This window comes from Artemia franciscana, chromosome 7 (genome assembly GCF_032884065.1).
Source record: "Artemia franciscana chromosome 7, ASM3288406v1, whole genome shotgun sequence".
Classification (NCBI taxonomy): Eukaryota; Metazoa; Arthropoda; class Branchiopoda; order Anostraca; family Artemiidae; genus Artemia; species Artemia franciscana.
In genome coordinates, this window is record NC_088869.1 from 20,094,404 (window position 1) to 20,116,204 (window position 21,801).

Below are 21,801 nucleotides of genomic sequence, written 5' to 3' on the forward strand. Positions count from 1 at the left end.
AAAATTTAAAAATGCATTGAAAATTTCTCTATATTCATGTTTGTTACGTTTTAAGTGTCAAATATTTTTTTTTGGGGGGGGGTACTCGAATCCTGCCCCCCACAGGATGTGGCCTTGACTAACGTACTAAATATTTAGTGTTCTCAAAAATAGCTTGAGTAAATAGATAAATACATGTTAAATCGATTTACATACGTATATGGAGCTGAACTGTGTTACCGTAAGTGCAGGATTTGTTTAAACCAATAAGTGTGGTACTCACAATAACCTGATATTCACGTTCAATGCCAACCAGAGATGTTATTTCTCGAGATTTTCCCGAGTTCTTTGTATTTTGGTCCTAAGCTTAGTATAGGCATATAGATAAATAGATAGATACAATGACAGATAGATAAATAGGTTTACTGAACAGTTCAAAAATAAATTCAAGCGATAAAACCTAATATATCATCATACCCTCTGCTCCCACTCATAAAGTTCCCAGGAATGCAAGGAGGGGAAAAAAAAGAAAAAATAATAACATAAAACAACACACGAAACTTCACCAGCGTGACGTGCCGTGCACCAAAAGTAACACATATCATCATACCCTCTCTCCCCCCGCAAGGTTCTTGGGAATGCAAGGAGGGAGAAAAGAGAAAAAATAATTACGGCATGTCGCCAGAGCGACGTGCCGTGCGCAATAAACAATGCAAGCTTGTATGCTCAGCTTGGCCCAGAGACACCAACCGCACGGGATTAATAACAAGAAAAATGAATAAATGAACAAAGAATAATAAATGAATATGTAAATACTGACAATTTTTTTATTATTTAGAAATCAGAAACGTTTTTACAACATTTCTGTAGACACAAAACGAGTGGCACTTTTTAGCTGTCTCAGGTAACGTATTCCAAGCAGCACTAGTTGCAGTCGATGGATTATAGCAGCTTTCTGTTTTTTCGTGCCCTCATATTTTTTCTTGCGGGTGAATCCCGGGACAGTATTAAATTCTCAGTGACAGCCCTGTTCTTAACAAGCAAAATAAAATAAGAAATGAAGAAAACATTAGATAAACGATTAGAACATAAATAACGGTAAAGGAACATCGAAATTAAATATAAAATTGAATATTAAAGAATGCTATCGTTATCGCGGGGGAGATTTTAATATAGCGGTTAAAAACGGATGAGTTTTCTTCTGATTTTGTTGTTTTTATTTTGGAGCTGATAGCAGGAACGTGACCAGTAGTCTACTTTTCGAGGGTGCCCAGTAATAAGAAATCTGGGAGGGGGAGGATAAAAATGGGAATCTGAATAAGAAATGCCCAAAAATTCAGGAAAAATTAGGATTTCGGTAGTTTGTCAACCTCGACGCCCCTCCCAGGTACGTCCCCAGTTGACACTCTCTGCTATGAAGAGTTTCGTTTACACAAAATATTTTCTTGTCTTTGTTTCTTCTCGTTAAATTTAATTTCACTTATTTTCACACCAAGAGCGTGCAATTCTTCCGCTTTAACAACTTTTATTGATCTAGCATTATGAATCAGCTAAAAATATGGAATAAAATGAATTTTATTGCGTTATTCATGGCAGGGGACACTATTATAGCCCTGGGTTCCAATGTAGCCAATGTCAAACAATTGAACTCCGTGCTGAAATAAATGATCGGCTCTCACGTAGGGCGAAAACTGTTTGTCTCTACAGTCGTTAACAGAATGTTACTGTCAAAACACTGTCATAGGATGCTTACGTTTGACGTTAACTGCTGGTTCGGCTTTTGCCGCAATGATGCATGCAATATTAATCATTCTCCAAACGAACCTGTCCAGCTATTTCTAATATTAGAATAACGTTGAGTGTTTGTCATTGGTCAGACGTAAATGAGTCGTGTATACGTCGGCCGTCCAAAATCTGAATTTCGTGAATATTTGTATAAGTTTAAGCTAGATATACCATATTTGGTGAATGAGCCTGTTATATAGCCCGATGACATCGGAGTTTTTTTTTTCTTTCATTTGTTAAGCTTTTATGAGTCGTTGATAAGTCGGCCGTGTAAAATTAAAATATATTACGCACATTTATCTTGGTTTGGGATTTTTACACCATTTCCTGCTATTGACCCCACTGAGCCGACATGTAACGTATGAAAAAATGTTTTTAGTCGGTTAAACCTAAATTAGTCGTCGATAAGTCGGTCGTGAAATATCGGAAATCGGTGTCTGATTTTGAGTTATAGATGCACCATGTTTGGAATATCAGCGACCTTGCAATACCGAATGATGACGTCAGAAAAAGTAAATTTTGTCTGTCGAACTTATATAATTAGTTGATCTGTGATCCTTCAAAATTAAGATTAAAATATTTAAAATTTAAAATTTTATTTTATTCATTTTATTTAAAATAAAATTAATTAACTATTTAGTTAATTTTATTTTAATTAAAATTAAAATTAAATTAAAATAGTTTTTACATCTATCATAGTATTAGCTGCACCATATTTGTTGTTATATTTTTTTTTTGTCTAAGAAATTAATTTTTATCATCGAAACTTAGATTGTTCCTTAGTGTCCAAAATCAAAATACTTAATCATGAGGTTTTCATGATAAGTTTTTAATTTTATATTTTGAAGCCTTTTTCATACATTTACTAAATGTATGAATTTCTTAATTTTTTAATTTTGAAAAATTTCTTTAAAAAATTCTTAAAAATTTCAAATAAATTTAAAAACATTAATAAAAAATTTATAAATTAAAAATTTTAATACGAATCACGTTTTATAAATTTAAAATTTTCTTTATTTTTTTTTAATTTTACGGAAGTTCTTTTGCGTTTGGATATGGAGTCAGTTTTGTTATTTTACCATTTAATTAGATTTGCCATTTTACCATAACATTTTACCGTTTGTTTTTAGTTTATTATATACTTTTAATTACTGTACACGTATAGTTAGATCACTTACTTTCCCGTCACTTGTTGATTTTTTCCCTCTTTTAGCACCCTTACCCCTCAGAAGACCAAAAGAAACAATTAGCTCAAGATACTGGGTTGACGATATTACAAGTGAATAACTGGTAAGTACTTTTAATTTCATTTAAAATTTGATAACCCGCAAGTGGGTGATAAATAGTTTTATTAGTTTATACTATATATGATATATAAAAAGAGATTGTGCTGTGAAATTAATCGCTACCGAAATTTCCGTGATGTTTTGTTAAGGCCTTGTTCAATGTTTGAAGAATCTTGCTTTTTTCCTGGTAACATATACAACTGAGACAAAAAAACACTTATATACAAAAGGCAATACGCTAGGTTTTACTACAATGTATTACATTCGCCACAATCCGGAAAAACCATCTTTTAGAAAATCAAAATATTGCCTTAGTTGGAAGAATTTTCAGGTATGTGTGCAATTATTCACTTATTGTGGGGGAGGGGGGAATATAAAGAACAATCAATTCTTGGAAAAATAGCACTGAAGCTAACGGACTCAAAGTTCATCGCCCTCCCCCCTGCCCATGTACCTGGTCTGTTTTTATTATTATTACTTTTTTTATTTTCTACTTATCGACACTTTAATATAAGGGGTTGCAACCTTGATTGTTGCTTGTCTAGTTGAATCTAATGCTGGACACAATTGGTTTCGAAAAAAAAAAATCCGCGTTTTTGAAAGATTCATTTTTGAGAACTTCGTATTTCACCGTCCGGGGAAATATTTGAAAAAATATCATTCTAAAGGAAAACAAACTGCTTCGACTTCTGTACTTTTCGGTGACAGATAGCGAGCAGGTGCAGTTATTTTTCCAAATGCCTAAAAATTTCTCGGGTGATTGAGTATGTATAGTATTTTTTTACAATAGAATAGAAATATATCCAAAAATAGAATTTTTTATCTAAAAAAATAGAATTTTAATTTTAATATCTAAAAAAATTATCTAAAAAGTATCTAAAATCTAAAAAATAGAATTTTTTAGAACGAATAGAATACTGTGATTTTTTTTTTATTATCACTTTTCGGCCTGAAAAACTAATAACTAGTTATTTTCCTTGCTATAAATAGAGATCTCTGGCATTGTATCTATTCGAAAGCTTTGAAAGACAATGTCACGTGTAAAGCGATTTAAAACCGCTGCCCTTTTGACTTGGTGTGTTCCTATTTGTCATTTTTACCAGAGGCAATTACTCATTTCCGCAATTTATTTTGTCTTTTCCACGGACTCACAAATCTAGATAAGAAAAACCCTATGTTGTAAATTTGAAATGACATGATCGAATAACTTAGTGCCCTGTATTTAAAATATCATCAATTCAACTCAATAGCAGCCTGGCAACGTATAGGTGATGATTAGCCATTAAATGACACAGAACTATGATATTAAAAGTGAATTTGTGTTATGTCTTGGGAAAAAAAGTTATTGCCGCGGTTCTTAGGGATGGTGGATTGATAGGGCGTATTAGAGGTCTTTTTTTCACTATTGAGTGACGAATTAATGGAGGAAAATATTGCAGATTTATAAATTCCTCAATTAAACGTGAATAACATTTCGAATAAAATGAATAGGGACAGGAGTTAGTATTTTAAAGCTGAAAAAGGCGTCAATTGGGGAGGGGGAGGGTGTTCTATCCCTAGATTTCGAAGAATTATCTTTTTTTGGTATTATCATTGAAAAATTATGTTTTCAGTATTTTCGTTGGGAAAATTAAAAAAAACAACAATATTACTCCCTCATAAATATTGAAAAATTCATTTTGTCCCCTTCACTAATTTTCATAAATTGACGTTACTGAAAGCACACTAAAGTTGGTACAATCATATAGGCATACCCGGCGATAAGATCACTCCCTCAAGCTAAGCACAAAGGATCTCCTGGATGACTAAAAATTTTAGACAGAAATTGTACTTTCTGGTATTTCACAATACGATTTCAAAAAACAGTTAACAGGGGCTGAAGACACAGACCCAGAACTTGATAGGGTGGAGGAATGGATGTAGGACGTCTGCACCAATGGCCCTTGAAATGTTAAGATTTTTGGGATGTTTGTTATTCATGTATAATCCACCTCTTTTTTGTATTTAGGACCCCCCTCTCTCCTTGAAATAATGTCCTTCGTATTTTCATGGAGTACTTTATGAGCTTAACTAAAAAAATATTATTTCAAATTTCTCTAGCTATTACCATAAAGGTATGATTTTTTTTTCATGAGTGGGGGGGGGGAATTGTAACCCAGCTAAGTTTCAACATTGCTTATTAATTAAAAGAAGCGAAATTAATCTCTATAATAAGAAAACATTCAGACCAAAATTAAAGGTTGTTAATAAGCAATATTTCCTTATCAAATATTTTGATTTAAACAAGGGGAAAATAGTCAAAATTAAAGACTTTATCGTATTAAAAGATAAGTTTATGAGTAAACTCGGGATGTAAATAATTGCAACCTTTGAACTGTCTTGCAAGAAGGAAGAGATATAAAATACAGGACAATCAATTTGAAGAAAACGATACATTGTACCTCCCTAATGTCATCCGGGGACTTGGCTTTAATACAATGTACATGCTTAGTAGTCATTTTTTTATTTGAGAATATTTGATTAACTTAAACAATATATACTTTTTTGTTTTTTCCATGTTTGGTTAGGACTGGGAAATCTAAAAATAAACCCTTAAGGTACCAGTGATATGGAAAATATATATATATATATATATATGGATTCATCTTATTCCTGTTTGAAACCCTGTTTTTCCCTTTTTTTTTTTTTTTTTTTTTTTTTGGTTTGTGTTGTTTAAAAATTATGAAATTTCTAAGGAAGTAGGTTTATCAAATTTGAGTAAGTGTTGCCACATTGAATCATGAAAATAAATAAACAAAAGTAGTTAATTATTTTTGACAGCACGTTTTGTTCATAAACATTTAAACGTGAACAATCTGTTGATTGTTCAATCTGAAGGTGAAACATGTTTTTGCCTTCTGAATCTGTTTGGTGCTATGTATTTTTAGCTGATTTTTTTGTTGATGTTTCGCTGAATGTTTGTTCACTTTCCTTCTTTTTTTTATTTAGCACTCGCTCCCTGCCAAAACCTGCATAGCTGCAAAATTGAATTCCAGATTTTTCAAAAAAATTTAAAGATTAATATGGTCGTATAAGTTTCCATTCAACCAATTTAAATCATAAGATTAATCTTCTATGTCCTTGGTGCTCCAATCAGGAGCGTCATTTCGGTGGGGGGGGTTAAGGGCGCTGTATTTGCACCCCAATAATTCGGAGAAAAATTATCATAAGTCCATGCCCCTTGATTATACAGATATGGACCCCTTTTGCCCCCCCCCCCCATTAAAAATGCTGGAGCTACGCACCTGGTTCTAATCAAGTTATAACCATTGTCAAAAATAATAAATTTCCATTGCCACACTGACTAAATATGACTTAAGAAAAAGTAATTCAGAACAGATAAATGAGTTTGATAAAAGTCGAAAAAAATAAATGAAAAAACACATAACACAAAATAAAACACACAAAACACAATTGTATACTGATGTTTTTATTCTATTTCTTCTTTTCTTACTGGGGATGATATTCTATATTTATGTAGAATAAATTCAGTTTTGAACTTCGAGAAAAAATAATTTCTCAACCCATCCCTGGACTTTTGTCCCTGGGATTTTTTATTACATCAAAAAGTATAATATTTGTGTCATTGTTTACAGTTCTTTCGTCAAAGTTGTCATTAGGAGGGCCTTTGAACAGATATGGGGACATTTCTAATATACGTATGTAGACATGATTTTGAAACCCATTACTGGAGTATAGGCTAAGATAAGATAGTAATTTATAAAATTGGAAGGAAGTTTATGGGGTGAAAAAATGATTTACTTTAAGAAAAAAAATTCTTGACGAAATTGATCACACAAATTCGGGTTAAGATTAAATCTTGATAAACAGAAACCAAAATGTGCCCCAGCACGCTATGTATTCATCTTAGATAAATTTAGAATGATATTTTTTATACTGTCCATTTCCAATTGCCATTAACGATCCCTAGGATACCTTTGGGACTCATTATAGGACCTGACGCATTAAAGGAAAGCCCTGTTCTTAATGAAAGGAAATAAAGTAAGGGCAGTTTTAGTAATACGGTTGAAATGAAGTATTAGAGACAAAGATTGGGGTGGTTCAAAATTAGAAATGAAATAGTCAATATTGAGAATCTAGGGATTAGCTGTAATGTCCTTTCTTTCGCTCTGTGCAAAATCTGGTATTGGTTATTAAGAGAAGATGGAAGAAAAAAGATACTGTAAGAAGAAAACAATATTTTATGATAGCAGATAATTTATCTTTATTTTGTTTTCTCTATTTTAATTTAGAATAGGGAGATAATTGAAATATGATAAAAGTAATCAGAATAAGTCGCAGAAAAGTTTGTAGAAATTGCTAGAAGGCGATAAGATTACTAGGATTTACCAGGCTACAGACATGTTATTTCCAGGACCATCGCTGAACTTAAAAGCTTTAAAATTTTCACTTAGTGTAGTTTTTCATAAACAGAACGGTTCTAAGTTCTGCAGAGAATAAAAACCCAAGGCGTTTACACTGATCAGATCCCACCCCGAAAAGAGAATTAAGTTGTTACGCCTATTTGGTAAATTAATATTTAAAGTTCTAAGGATAGAAAAAAAAATTCTGGACCCGGATTAGCTTAGTAAAAACTAACTTACAAATACAATATCCAAAAATTAATAAAATAATCACTACACCAGGAGCGGTAAAAACAGGAGAGAAGGAAAGAGGGGGTCAAAAATATTATGCCTGGAATTTGAACGATTTCATGCGCGAAAACCGAGATTTTACGGATTTGTTTTCCAGTCGCTTCAAAATTATGAAGTTTTTTGGGCAGTACCATATTTTCGTCAGTGTTGCCACATCGAACCGTAAAATAAGTAGGCAGAGCTAAATAGCTAAATTTGATAATGTTTTTCGTTGTAAGAATTCATGCGTAAACAATGTGCTGATTCCCAAGGGTACTACACCTTCAAAGTTTAAGATTCATGTGGTTCTTTAAGTTTCCTCTCAACCAATTCAGTAAGTCAGTTTTAATTTTCACTGTCCTTGGTAATTAAAATATGGCAATCATAGCCATAAAATCTGAGTGTACTTCCACACAAGAATTACTCAATTATTTTATTGTAAGTCTTACGACAGTACTTGCCAGTTGGCATGTCAATTTTCTAATATCTATCATGATCGGCGCAAAAAGAAAAAAAAAATACATTTAGTAGAGTTGATTGTGAACGGTTCCGTCAAAGGCAAAACTATGATGAGCTTAATCAAGCAAGACTCTATTGAACTTAATTTTATGCCCGACCGCCTGGTGTGTTAAAAAAAATTCGAGATTAAAGTTGGATAGCTATCAAATACATACGAGCATTAAATGAACTTAAAACAGCGTTTCAAGATACGAAAGTTAAATTAAAAATTAGTAAAATATATCTATCATTAAAATCACAGACAAACGAAGGCGACCGAGTGGCGACAGCCATAGTTTTTAATCCTATTTTCCATTCTTTAAAATATATACTATAGTTTAACTTTTATCCTTTAGAGTTTTACCTTATTTTTTACTTTAGTTTTAGCATACAATTACTTAAGTACTCTTAGCAAGGGCGATTACGCAAGGGTTAATCTTAAAAGGGAAAGTCTTAACTTGTAAAAAGAAAAAGACAGGCGAGTTAAATGGAAAACATGAAAAAATTTTATTAGGGGGTAGGGCCCAAAGAACCTCACCAAAGTGAGTATGTGTCTACCTTAGGGCATTTCTTTTACTGGGATACAAGTTTAAAAATATTCCAACCCCAAAAAATGAGATTTCTGTTTGAAAGAAGTATCCAAACCGCAAAATTATAATCTAAATTATTTTAATAATATTGTTGTCAAAATAGTTTTCGTATTAAAACAATAAATTAGTTTAATAAAGTAAAATAGTTAAGTATAAAATAATTTAATATTATTAAAATAATAATACTAAATTAACACCATTTTAATATCATTTATCATTTAAATCTAGACCACAAATTAATATTATTCTTTATGGATATAATTTAAGGAATATTGCCGAGGGATATAGATAAAATGGTTTGACACTGACCTCAATAAGCTCTGGGGGGCATTTAAATTCCAACGAATATCTTTCCTTTGAGTTTTTACCTGATTTAAACAACAATATAGTGTAAAATTGTTACAGATTTCAAAATGAGATTATCAAATTAATCCCTCCACAAAATCATGAAATTGCAATCCAAAAAGTATGTGAAATTCTTACTCGACTTAACTCCAAATCGAATAAAAATACGACTAATTCTAAGAAAAAGAAGTATCAGAAGAATCAGCTTGGAAAGTAAACAAGGGGCGTCAAAAGAATTCTACGATTTCTTTTTTCTAAGCTTAGAATTTGATATTTAAAAAATTTGACATTGATTAACCTTTTGGAAATTAATCAGCGTCTTCTCTAGACATTCGTCTCTTTGACAGCTTTCCAACCTATGCCGGAGAGGTGTGTTGTTTTCACTTGAACAAACAGCTGTTTTCTATTTCAAGAGTAGGAAATCTTGGGGGAGCATGTATATTTCCAAGGTATTTCAGCTTCCTGTGGTCGGAAAATGTCATCATTGTTGCCAAATTTTGGTGGTGCCAGGAATTGATGACTCTCAATCGTTCCACCGTTAAGAATATTACCGCTTTGAATCCCTTTATATAAATAATTATTTGATAATAAATATTTATAATATAAATAATTTGTATAATTATATTAATCATTGATTATGGGCAATGTAACCGCTTGCATAAATATATAATGTTTTCGATTTTAGATGTATAAATTTACCGAAGTTTCTTTATGAAATTGAAATTAAGGTAGAAAAAATTGATAAAATTAATAAATTTACAAGCAATAATTTGGTAAATTCAATACAGTTTGGTGAAACTTGTAAATTTACAACAAATATTTGTAAGTTTAGTGCGGATTTTTAGTCAAATTTTTGCGTCGTTTTTTCAGTAAATTATTAATTCTGAGATGCGTGTTGTCTCCTTGTACATGCGTCAGGCTTGAAAACCTCCTTCTGACGACTGGTCAATCAAGAACTCCTTTGATCTAAGAAGACTTAAGCACAAAATAAAGAGAAAATGGTGTGAAAATATTGTGGTTCGTGCGAAAATTTACCGTGTGAGAGTTGTAACACTGCAATTGGCTTTCTAATAAACGTTCATTTTTGTTCCTGAAACAATATTGTCTTTCTGAAAGTTGTTATTTAATTAACAGCTTTTGAAAATTGAAACGGATAATAATGTTACTTACCATCTTTTCCTATTCTTATTTAGGTATTTATCTATTTTATACTCTTATTTAGGTATTCTTGTTTCTATTTATGTACTTCTTATTTAGAAAATAAAAGTTAAATCTCGGAACATAAAGCCTCAATGGCTTCATAAATCTTTATATCCGGAGAAACATGCTAATATCAATTTAGGGGGCAGTATTTCCACCCAAGCTTCTCCCCAAAGATTAAATTGAGATTTTCCCCATAATTTCCTACATTCATAGGATTTAGTGTTTTTTAATTCCCACTCCTCAGAAAATATCCAACTTATACGCTATTAAACAACTACAAGAGCTAATTTTCGTTTGCAAGCATAATTCAAAACTTTTGTCTTCATTTAAACTATCTGAAAAATATGAAGAAAAAATTATCATTTTAATCTTCTCATAATAAGACAATGTAGCAATAACAATGGTTCAATGTTTTTATAAGTGCATTTTCAATTATATTTTACAATCAAGTTTCGGGTCTTTCCGGATTCGGATTCTCATATGATTGGGGCGGGGCACAATTAGTTTCAAATGAAATTTTTCCGATAATCGTAGACCTTTTCGTTGATGGAAATTGAACCCGCCAGTTAGTTATCCCGATAAGGCAACCCTCTAATGATTGATGGCCTAAGCCTGGTTGATTTGTGGCGAAGGTAACAAAAGTATATGACTATAGCTTTATAATCATAATGTTTGGACAAATTCAGTAATGAACATGTACCTAGTAAAAGTAATTTAGTTAGTAAACTATCATAACCATCTTTAATGTTCGTTTTGCTTTTACCATTGTGTAAAATTTTGATTAAAGTGACTTTAAGCGAAAACTTTTGAAGACAATGCCTATAATTACTACTTTTACCCGTTTTTGTACCTTGGCTATTCTGGCTAATAAAGTACCAAAGACAGTGAAATGAAATTTGAATTCTGTACTTGGGTACATAATGGAACACACACTCGAGATAAAACCAGTTTTATCTGTCAATTAGCTTACGCTCAATGGAATATAAGTGAGGGGTGACAGAATACATAGGACTTAAATAATTTGGGCCATATTATTTGCACATCAGGGGGGATAAAGTATTTGAGTAGCGTGAAGTTAGAAAATAATTCTTACTCCTTAATATGCAGAAAAACTGTAGCTAACACATTTCGCATTGAGACTCCCCCCTCCCTAACGTGCAAATATATAGTCCAAGTTTGGTTCTAAAGTATTCTATTTTTATCATCGTTTTGTATATTTCATTAGGATTAACCTAACTTCATTTCTCGAGTGTGTACCGTTTTGTACGCAAGTACCCTGATTTCTTTTGATTGGTTGAATGGAAACTTAAGCGAACATATATATTTATTGTGGCTGATTAAGTACCAAGGACAGTGAAATGAAGTTTGATTATTTTTTATTTGGTTGAATGGGAACTTATGGAAACTTAAACGACCATATGTATCTTGATAAAGTAGAAAAAATTGGGAGTTAAATTTTTAGGAAAAAAGACTGTATTGATGTTTTTGATTTTAGTAATTATTACTGTTTTAACCAATTTGGACCCATAACTTACATGATTATGGAAGCACTGAAATAATCCAACATCATATAAAAACTATTCTCCGACGTTTTTTTCTCGTGCGAGCCTAATGCATTTTCTATAGTGATTTTCTTGCTTTCAAACAAAATTTAATAGTGCGGTGAATATGAAAAGTAAGTAATGACTCAACCAAGAAAAAAATCCTTTTCCATCTTAATCCATGTTTTTGACAAATTACGTTTTCCTTCCCCATGTTTGCCACGGGAGTTCTAAGATTGGGGAAACATAGAACAAAGCATTCCCTTTCCCAGAGCGGAACTGTTTCTGACACCTACTGTATAGAACCTGCCAAAGGCACGTTGGCCGACGGACGTTCTATCGGTTCGATATGTTGCACCTGCGGTTGCTGTTGTCTAAGGCACTCACAACAAAGTTGCTTTCATTATGAATCACGAACACTGGGTACCGCCGAGGTAACGTGTGCAAGCTTTACATAATAATGGTATTTTTAATTGTATGAATATGTCACGGGACCTTCTTCGGTTTTGCGGTGCTGTACTCGGCTACTTTGTCGGCTTCCGCTTTAATGTAGTATTCCGATATGGTTTAATCGAATTATTCATGGCAAGGATGCGTTCTTTGGCAATTGATCAGAGAAATCAAGAAAGTATAAAAATTAACTTTCAGTTTCGATGTATTTTTTCTTTAAAGGTAATTTGTCGCTTTTAAGAGGGAAAAATCAGTCATACTGATTTGCAGATATGTGACTTTATAGAGTCCTGTGGGATGGTTTTGTGATCAATTAGCTTATGATTGTTGTTATTATATATTTTACAAAGCATAAACGGATAACAACTAGGGAGCTATGATTCTAATACTGATTTTTAATCTGCGGCGACATGCATTAATTTAAAGGTTATTCATTAAAAGTTGTTGATAGAAGACTATTTTCAAATTTTTTTGAAAAATCTTGTGTCGTAAACTCCCCCTCTTCCCCCCACAAAAAAATTAAATAGTCCTGGATACGGCCCTGTTTTTTTTTTCAAGACCATTTTTTTTTCAATTCTCTTAAATTTGGTTTCAAAATAACATTTTAATATTAACACTAATCTAAACAACAGCTACCATTTCTGAATCAGCTGAAAATGGCAGTTTTTTCTCATTAGACAGATTTTCTTTTAAGCCATTTTAGTTTTTTGGTTTCTATGAGCTGTAGTTCGTTCTTTAACTGCAGTTGGTACAGATTTGTTTCCATGATACAAATCTGATGCAATATAATCTAATAGCCAGTCAAAAGTCCCGTTACCTTCTATGATTGTAATAATTTTTTCGATCATATTTGTACCGTACATTCCAATTAACACTAATTGAAGTCAACTTTTTAAATTGTTGTACAGCATCTGGATTTGTCATTATAGTAAATAGTACTTTCAGCCATTATGATATTTGAGATTAGCACTTTTGTCTTGTGATAGCACGTGAGCGTGAGGTGCAAGTCTATAGGATCAAATTGCTCATTAATGAAAAATCATTTGACCCTTTATGTTCGGATTTGGTGATAATGAACTTTTATGCCGCTACGTTCTGTTATGATTGCATGATATCCAACATGCAAAGAAATTCCTTTGCCTTATTAGCAATGCAAAGCACTGTTTTCTGTATTAAATTAATCAGTCCTTTTTCTCTTCCTTCAAATAAAAATCCAAGGAATATATCTGGGGGTAGGGGTAAATAAATGGTATAGATGCAAAGAGCCTGAACTTTTAAGATTAAGATGGCATTTTGGGGACAGGAGGGATATACTAGTTTTTAAAATGGGTTTAAACCTGTGCTTGGACTGAATCCATTTTTATGTGTTTTCCTCAAATTTAATAAGCGAGGGATTTTTAGATGAAGTTTCTGCTTCTATGTCCTCCTCTCCGTCATGTTTTTTTTTATATATAATTTAATCGAAGCTAAGAACCAAGAAAACTATGAAATCAGGGTCGTATTCAAAATTTTTCCGAGGGGGGATTTAAAAAAAAAAACTTTAAAAACCACATCAAATATTTGTTTATGCATTTTTGTTACGTTTTTACGAGTTGGAAAAACATTGCGGGAAAGGTTCAAACCCCTACTCCCCCCTGGACACTACCTTGTAGGGAATACTATAGAAGACGCGTTATCTTACCCATTTTCAGGCTTTACCTGTGTTTTTAGTATTCCATTTTATTATGCCGAAGTTCTTTTTGGATTGGTTATTATTTATTTCTTCATACAAGGCAAAACTTAATAAAAATCCCTATTTATAACCAAAACCTAAAAAACATGTCTCTTTTCCGCATAAGATATATGAATATTTAATTATGTAAAATTTCTCAAATGGCTTTAGATTTATGGTGTGTATTCTTTCTGAAAAGGGGCAATACCACAGAAAACCCTTATTTTTAGCTGATTTTCAGACAAATATCTTTCCTTCTTAGCAAAAGATTTATGAATTTATTAAATATGAATATATTTTTATTTTTAAATTAGTGGTTCTTTTTTCTTTCTACAAAATTAAGTTTTATAAAGCATGCCAAGGAAGATTTTGATTATAGTCAAACAATGCTTCTAGTGCTAAGTTTCTGCTTTCGGCTCAATTATTTATTTTGTTGATTTTATGCTTTCTATTACTACTTCCTAGCCAGAAAAGGATTGAAAAATATTCCAGTTCATAGCTAAACTTTAATGCTAACTGTAGTTAATGTCAGGTCTCTGGCCTCCATAGTAGATTAGCCTACCAATGCATTGTATCACACTCTTCAAATGGTTCCAGTTGTCATAAAAAAGTGTGTGTGCTTCGTGGTATATTTCAGGTGTTCTTCCATCATTAATATTCTCTGTGTGTGTATTTTATCCGATATCACAGAAGATCACTGTATTTTTATCAGGAAATGGAAGTTCGAGACCTATCAAATCTTTTTTTAAAGAAACTCTCCTGTTTCCTAATGTGGCAAATCATATCTGAACTCTCTTGTGAATTTAGGGCTATTTCTTTTTATATTTTGTTGTTCTTTTCACCCAATTCCATTTCTGGCTTTTACCGTTTGTAAAAGGTAAAGAACACGGTATTGGACTTTATATTCCCTGCTAGCAGGGCTGATCTCTGTTTCATGCCCCTTCAGCCAGGAAGTTCAAAGGGGGGGGGCAGCCATTCTGTGCTTCTGCACACCCTACCTGTCTACCTTCCCCATATTTCTCCAGGTACCCATTTAGAGCTGGGTACAATCTGGCTGAGCTTACAGTGTCACGCCACTGACCCCCGTTCTAACCAAATAATCAGTGATACCAGGACTCGAACCACTGTCCTTTCGGACAAAGCTTTTCAATCGTTTGTGTGTAACAGATTTTTTTTTGAATGTTTTGACAATATTGCTTAAACATGAGCTCCAGTGTGTAAAAAAAATCGCGAGACTTATATGGTTATCTTCATAATTTCATACAATTAGTTAGTTCTTATACTTTATTGAAATTTGCCCCCTCCCCCTACCTCAAATGGATCCCATCAGAAATCTCTCTTTCTCTCTTGCGTGAATACTTTTGCCTCAGGGAAATGCGGCCGGGTGAATAAGAAACTTCCATATGAGAGAAGGCTCTGGCCCTCTGATTTCTCAAATTCCGAGATTTCTGTGATTTTTTCTATAGTTTCTATGTATGTCTCAAAGAATTCCCTGTTTTCATGTACTTCTTATGAACTTGAGCTCCGATTCTAGAAACAAATCCTGTACGTTCCATGGTTAGTACTTTTCGGAGAATATGTTTACTGTTTTAATTTTAAATTATCTGTTTTAATTTTATAATCACAACTGGTATGTTTTTCTTCCGTGTTCTCTGTTATGACAGGCATAAATCGAATATACATCTAAAAAAATGACTAGTATTTTTCATTACTTATTCTATGTCGCTATTTTGTTGAAAGTCTTCTAGCGTATATTTACCATCAGTCAAAACTTATCTTCATAATAATCTTCTTCTTCTCAAACCTGAATAGCCGTAAAGATACAATTTCTTTTACCTGTGAATTTGCCATAATGACTCATTCAGAAGTTCACTTCGTAAATTTCACGGCATTGTTTACATTCTGTCGTCCTTTTCGGGCTTGCACTTGACCCTGTCATAGAAGAAAATGAATAATTCGTTAATGTCAATAAATTTCTCGTTCATTCGTTAGAAGCTTAACCATTTGTCTGTTAGACAGAAAATGTGTATAACCTGTCCGTTAAGTTAGTCTAGCTGTCTTGAGCTAGAAGATACTCCGTTTCTGTCACCCCCTTGTCAGTAGAAGAACATATTACCTCCTGAGAGTGCCATAATATACCGATAGGAAACTATCCCGGTAGTTAAATTGTGATAAATTTACAGTGACATGACATCAAAGCGCTTGGGGATTAATAAGTGGTGGCTCCTGTTATTTGCAAGTGCTAAGTAAAACGACTGGCTGACTATATTGATATAGTGGATGACAAGTCGTCTGAAAGTGGAGGATATTATGTCGTTCCGATCTGATAGGACATTTTGTGGCCAATGAGAAAATTGTCACTTGGTCGCTTTTATTAGCCTAACTTAAAGTGAGCGCATGCCATTGGTGTAAACCCCGGGGAGGGGGGCTTGGATGTTAGACTTTCTTCAAAATGTTACTTCTTATAGCTTCTCCTCAAAGAGCTACCATATTAGTCTAGGAGGGATGACATCCTTGAAACAGTTCAATTCTTCTCCTCTGTATGTATTCTCTGTCAAAATATAAAGTTTCTCGAAGAAATTGAGCCCATTAGAACATTTGGCTTGTATCTCCTTATTATCACGCACACCTCCCTCACCACAAAAATGGGTTGGAAGCATTTTACAAAATCTGTCAGCTTTTAGTGACTAGAATTTTACCAGATAGAGATTACCAGAAATAAAGAATTTTAGCCCCAATCCCTGTCATAAAAGTAAATTGCGAATGATATGATGATACTTTGCATGTTTTGATTAATAAAAATGGGTTATACTTCCCTTGTTCAATGTTAGTATTATTTCTATTTTGAATAACTTATGGAATATGATCATCTAGTACATATATATATATATATATATATATATATATATATATATATATATATATATATATATATATATATATATATAAGTAATAGTAACAGGCGCGTACGAAAAAGAGCGGGGTGGGCCGGCGTCCCACACCTTAAACATTTAAATTTGTACTAGTTTGCCTATTATTCCCTATGTTTTCAAATAATTTGCCACTGGCCCTCTGATTTAGGTCATACATCCCACTAAAAGATTTTTAATTTGGGTTATTAACGATTTACACAACCACGAGCGTACTCAGGGTTCTATTTCACATGAAATGTATATTTGTAAGTATTAATCAGCAATGAAAGTTTATTAAGTAATAGTAGTGACAGGGGAGGGGGGGGGGCTAAAAATACTACACAATGCAGGACTGAGCTGGAATATGTTCAGGTCCGCATGTTGAATGTAGAGCTCTGGGTTCTGATGATAATCCCCATCACTGTTTATAACCTCAATTATTAAGTTCGGTTAAGCTATGAATGCATATAGGCATAAAAGTGCAGTTTTCGACACATCAGCCTCATACCCCCCACTACACAATGAGCCACAGGCCTTCCATATACATTTACCTTCCGTGCGCAATTAAGTCGTCTCTCAATTTTTCCTTTAATGTTTATTACAGAGCATAAAATGAAGTAGCAATACCTGCTTAATTTAATTCTTTGTAGAATGAAATATTAAATCATATAAACACATAAGGCGAACAACAGGAATCTTATTATCTATCAATTCGATGCTCTAAGGAGTCACGAAGTGAATGAATATGATACTGTGGTTAATTAGTCGTTTTTGGATTTATCCATGGTTGTCAGTGGTGCATCTTGATACAACTCTTTCTCACCAAAGACAAAATTACTTAAATACTTCGAAACTAACAAAATTTGTGTATTTTAGGTAAAAAAAAAAAATGTACTGTCTAGACCGGACACTTCTGAAAAAATATTCTACCCCTTCTCCCTTCCTTGTGGGCTTTTAAGCCTTGGAACTTACACTTTTGCAGTTTTTCAACATTTTCTAAGTTACACGAATAGTAACTTTTTTATTGTCCCTCTGAATAAAGAGACAGGCGTGTACCCAGAAGAGAGGGTGGTTTGGGACTGTGCTCACTGATAATATCCTGATCTTATGGTTTTTCCAAAATATCTTATTTCGTCTATTTTGGGTTATTTTAGATCTGTTGTTTACTCTCTCACACCCCCCCCCCTCTAAAAAATCTCACCTACGTGCCTGGTGCTAGTTCAAAGACCCTGCTCCTTTTTTCATTGAGAAGCACATTTAGAAGCTCCTTTAAAGACGTATAAACAGACTTTATGAATCTTGTTACAGACAATATACGACAACAAATGAAAAAGCCACTTTCAACAAGCACTATTTCTAAATTGAAAGTCGATGTTCACTTATTATTTAATGATGGCTATAGTGGAAAGGATTAAAAGTCGTTTTGCGTGGAATTGTTTCATTCTAATGACATGGATTAAGTCTTCGAATGGCTTAACCAAGAATATAGTCTGTTGTTTTCATTTGCGATGGCATTCTACTTTAGTTGTGGCAATGAGCAAATGGGCTGAACTTTCTGTTTTTTGTCTGTCACGGATGATCGACCGTTTCGCTCGAGATGCTTCTAGAGAGAGGATGAACCTCTCCCATCACACCTGTGGGACTCGTTATGAGCATACCAAAGGTATCTTCCTTGAGAGAGGACTCCATGTTCTGGTGAATGGAATGTGCATGACGGCGATACTAGGGTAAACAACATGCTCAGGGGTCGATAACTTTTATTCGTTTTGTGTAACTCCAGAGGGCATTTAAGCTATGTCGAATTCCATTAGAAGCTGTTTTTCCGTCGTCCTAGCAAATATTGTTTGTTTACGATTACGATTCCCGCGAGCTCACGAAAAATTGTTTGCTAACATTGTTAACGAATTTCTCTAATAAATCGAATCATTTTTGGAGACTCTGAAGCACAATATTTATAAATTTATAATGCAGGTAAGTAGGAATTACTAGTCTATATGCAATAAACGTTGATAAAAAACCAATTTCTGCAAATATTTTTTCAGTAAGCAGTTTATTTTTTGGTTTCCAACAAATGTCTTCAGACATAATCTAGCTTCATAATCAATGCGGATTTTGTTTTAAAAGCTTAAATTTTTTTTAATTTTGTTTAAATTTGTATTTCCCGTCCAATTAATTCGTTTCTTAGAATTTTTGGCTATCTCTTCTTTTTTCCTGATTTAATAGAACATTTTTAGCTAACACAGTGTTGCCAGATATCTGGTTTAAATTTGTAACGCCATAAAAGTGAAAATGCGGTGACTTGAGAAATTCAACGCAATATCACCTCAAAAAAGCACCTAATTGGCGCAATTGCGCCACATCTGACAATTCTGAGCTAACATTGCTAATTAACAATTGGACAGCGACACAAACGCCTAAAGCCTATAATCTACAAACATTTTCGAAAAATTTCTTCGGACTTTTTTAGACATGTAAAAAATGGCTGACTTCTAGATTTTATGGTATTTATCTTCATAAAAACTGTATCTTCAAAATGGTTAAATAAAAAAAAAAAAAACAATTTTTTCAACTTTAAGTAAGGAGCAACCTTAAAACTTAAAAACGATTAGAAATTATTTTTTATGTGAAAGGGGTTGCTCCCCGCTTTTTACGCTAAGTTTTTTAGTACTTTAAAAAAAAGCTTCTTACTATTCTAATTAAACGACCCTTGTGTTTCAGGAGTCGCTCTTAAGCAATTGGGACAAAATTCAAACTTTAGCATAAAGAACGAGGTGTTGAGGAGGGGGCAACTGTTCGTTGAGTTTTAATGTTGTTCCTTACTTACAGTTGAAAAGACTTGTTTTTTATTTTAATTTCTAATCGTTTCTTTGAATAATACAAGGAAGTAGAACTCTACGTCCACGGAGAAATTCCCCTTCCACAGAAATATCCTTTAGACAGTTCAATCCCAGTGAAAATTTTACATCTCCACGTGTAATATTGAGATTGAAAAAAGATCGCAAGAAATATAAATATAATTTCCGGGTAAAGTCCCCCAGTGTGAAATTTCGGCAAAAAAATTCAACCCCTGCAAAATTCCCCAATGGACATCCCTCTCTCCTATAGTAGAAAATTTACCCCCCCCCCCACTCCCACCCAAAAATGTACGTATACTTTCCAATTACAAAAACTGTGCGTAAACAATGGGCAAATTTTATGACTTAAAGACCTTTCCCATGGGGCTGCGGGGGGCCATCTTATATCCAAAGGAATATTTATTGAGCCTTTTGAATATGCCAAATAAAATGTCTATCTCAAAATTTTGATCAGACGATTTTGGTAGAAACGGGGGGGGGGCGGGGTCTAGTTGCCCTCCAATCTTGTTGGTCAACAAGTCAAAAGGAGCACAAGGGGGATAAACGTAGTCATTTAGATAAAGAAGTTGCCATGGCGGAGGAAGTGGCGAAACGCGGTGTCTCATGAGCCGTATATAAGATTACCAGTGAAATCGTGGGGAAATGCCAAATCGCAAACGGGCTAGTTAAAGATGCAAATAGGGAGAGATGACGTCACAGACCAGAAAGTTCGGTCTATTTCAGGCCAGCCTATTGTTACGGACATCATTTGGCAACGAAAGTGGCAATACTTTGGGCACGTGATCCGTATGAAGGACGATAGGATCCCATGACAGATCTTTGAATGGCAACCTCAGGGAAACCGCAGGAGGGGTTGACCAAAAAACACTGCGTCGCAGATATAGATAGGGCCTGTCCAACATTCACACAATGATGCAACTCCAGCGGGAAGATGTTTTAGCGGCGGCGCATATGCGAGATGACTGGCGGCTCTTCGTGGATGGCCTGGGTGCCTCTGGCGGCACAGGAGGATATAAAGTCTTAAAGATAACTGCATACACACATAGATACATGTATAGATAGATAGATAGATAGGTGTATTTCAAAAACCCGTGGGCCATATACACACAAAAATACAAATAAATAACAAACAAGCAAGGAAATTAACAACAGTACGAACACGCACAAAAAAAAAAAAACAGAATTCAACGCCAAAAGTACTAATCTAACTACAAAAGAAATTAATCATACAAAACTTTTTCTTCTTATTAAAGATTTATCTATATATACTCCCACTCGAAATATTGTGGTTGGGTTACTATTTTGTAGAATACCCGGAAGCATCAAATTAATCCCATGCAAATAAAATTCCCGTAAATCCAAGAGCACCGGGCATTTCCGGAGAAAATGATCCAAGTCTTCATCATCATCTTTACAAAGGGGACAAACATACCGCCTATCAGGACCAACTATCATTTTATTTTTGTCGAACGTTTTTTGCCTGTTCTGGATTGGAAGACAATTTGCCCTAAGCTGAATCCAACGACGTAGAATCATAGCCGGTAAATTAAATTTAAATAAACTTCCTCCCCAAAACTAGGTTTTGCCTGATTATAATGTTGTAGGGTTGTAGAATCAAAAACCAGCCCTTGCCAATGCTGAATTTCCTGACTCTCTAATATAAATCGTACCTGGCTTTCTAAATTTGTTGGTACATCACGAGAGCAAAGACCATTATTCCATAAATAAGGCATTCCTACTTTTTCTAGTAACGATTTAATTTGGGATGGCCACGAGGTTTTTAAACCACATTTCAACATCTCTTCATATGCCACTCTTACTAGTCTATCTTCATTACTCTTAGTTAACTTCAACCAGAATCTAAGCATTAAAATATACCTACGTAGCTTTAAAGAAAACAGGCCCATATCACCTTTCAGAATCTGTGAATGAGTTGTCTGATGTAGACCAAACACTCTTTTATAATACTGAAG

The 21,801-nt window shown here is 33.6% G+C and overlaps 1 protein-coding gene across 2 annotated transcripts in view; it reads left to right on the top strand.

Moving 5' to 3' along the window:
• The window catches only part of LOC136028960 (homeobox protein homothorax-like), a 199,741-nt gene that overhangs the window by 135,776 nt on the left and 42,164 nt on the right, over positions 1-21,801 (top strand). For both annotated transcript variants that reach the window (XM_065706955.1, XM_065706956.1), the window contains exon 11: positions 2,978-3,054. In XM_065706955.1, the coding sequence (XP_065563027.1) occupies positions 2,978-3,054 (77 nt within the window). The remainder of the gene's footprint in view (positions 1-2,977; positions 3,055-21,801) is intronic.